This window comes from Sphaeroforma arctica, assembly GCF_001186125.1.
Source record: "Sphaeroforma arctica JP610 unplaced genomic scaffold supercont1.2054, whole genome shotgun sequence".
NCBI lineage: Eukaryota > Ichthyosporea > Ichthyophonida > Sphaeroforma > Sphaeroforma arctica.
The window spans coordinates 3269-4809 of NW_014038504.1; the positions used below are offsets into that span (position 1 = coordinate 3269).

The 1541-nt window shown below is 49.4% G+C and overlaps 1 protein-coding gene across 1 annotated transcript; it reads right to left on the reverse strand.

Annotated features, from left to right (window-relative positions):
* Positions 1–122: 122 nt before the first annotated feature.
* Positions 123–1476, reverse strand: SARC_12075 (hypothetical protein). The gene has a single exon (XM_014293824.1). The coding sequence runs from the start codon at positions 564–566 to the stop codon at positions 159–161; it is 408 nt and encodes a 135-aa protein (XP_014149299.1). The 5' UTR covers positions 567–1476; the 3' UTR covers positions 123–158.
* Positions 1477–1541: the final 65 nt, after the last annotated feature.

A 1541-nucleotide genomic window follows, 5' to 3' on the forward strand; every position in this document is an offset into this window, starting at 1 on the left:
GTGTGTGTGTGTGTGTGTGTGTGTAGTATGTACATGTAAGTATTTATAATATATATATATATAGTGTAAGTTTATTATATATATATATAGATATTGTATATATAAACATGCATCTCTATGTAGGCATGCAATTTTATCTCTATTTATACTATTATTATTTATAGGATGAGATATGTATTCCCCGTGTGAAAAATTAGGCTCATGAGTGCTGCGTGCGGGCGCGCGAGGATGTTGGGTGACAACCATGTGGGCTCCAGCATTTTTGACAGCTTGAGCTTCGCAGCAGTCCCTTCGAGCTGCTTCAGCCCGGTTTGACCCACACTCAGGGTTAAGTCTCTGCGCTCGTCGTCCGATAAGGTTCGATTCGGCCCTGCACCCTTGCCTGTGGCATTCTGGGTCTTCGCGTCAGGCTCAGTACTATTGTAGGCCGCCTGTTGCTTGGCGGTGTTCTGTTGCACCAGGTGGATGATACTTTGCAGGACACGGAGATGTGTACGGGGGTGGTATGAACGAAGCCAAGTGATGTGATAGCCTATCAGCACCTGCAAAAAACTCTTCCCAGCCATGTGATGATGCCGTTATGTGAGCCCCACACTATAGCAGTGACCACATGCCCGGCGCGAGAGTAAGCTGGATGCTGGTGCCTTGGATGATGGTCACATCGACTTCATACCCGGATAAGCCATTCCCCGGTGGAACTAAGAACGAGATTTCCGTGGTCCCCGCCGCGGTCTGTATCTGGACGGCCAGCTGGCTGATCATTTGCTGAACATTAACTAGCCCTCCACTCTGCAGCAGCTCATCGTACCCTGACATCATTCCAGGGTACCAGCACCACGAAGCCGTCTTCGGCCATGGGGAATAACTGCCAGAAGATCATAGCTATGAAGAAAACCGCAAGCATGCCAAAGTTCCTTCCCAGACCCCCAACGGACCCACAATCCCCAGTCCAAAAATGAAGACTAAGGCCAGATACGTCCGTATGAGGCGTCAGTATGAGTAAAAGCCGTCTGAAGCCATCTGAGCCATCAACAGCAACGATGTGAGCGCAAACGATGCCACCATCAGCAACAGCGTGAACGCAAACACCACGCTAGACATCATACCCTGCATGTCCAAAAAAAGGATGCAGAATAGAACATCATAAAAATCAAATACGCCGGCTGACCAATTGGTGTGTCGAAGACAGACGTTAGAATGCGGGAATGCCAAAGAGGAACAACCGTAAAGACCTCGCAATCCGTGTATCTGTGATGGTGGAGAAGAATCTACTGTTAGTCCTCCTCTCGTCATTCGATAAATAGTATATAGGGCGCGGGTTTGACCATGTGTCCGGGATATCTGATAGGAATGCATCTGTTTCCGCACCCAGTGGTGACGACACATTGACACCCCCGCCTTCTTGTAGTTTGTCTAGCTCTTCTGGTTTGACACGCGACCGTTTCTTCCATCGAGGTAGTAGACGCTTCGCCCGACCCCCCCCCCCCCACGGACTAGCGTCTTGCTCTACGGGACCACTTTCAGCCAAGTTATCAAAGCCA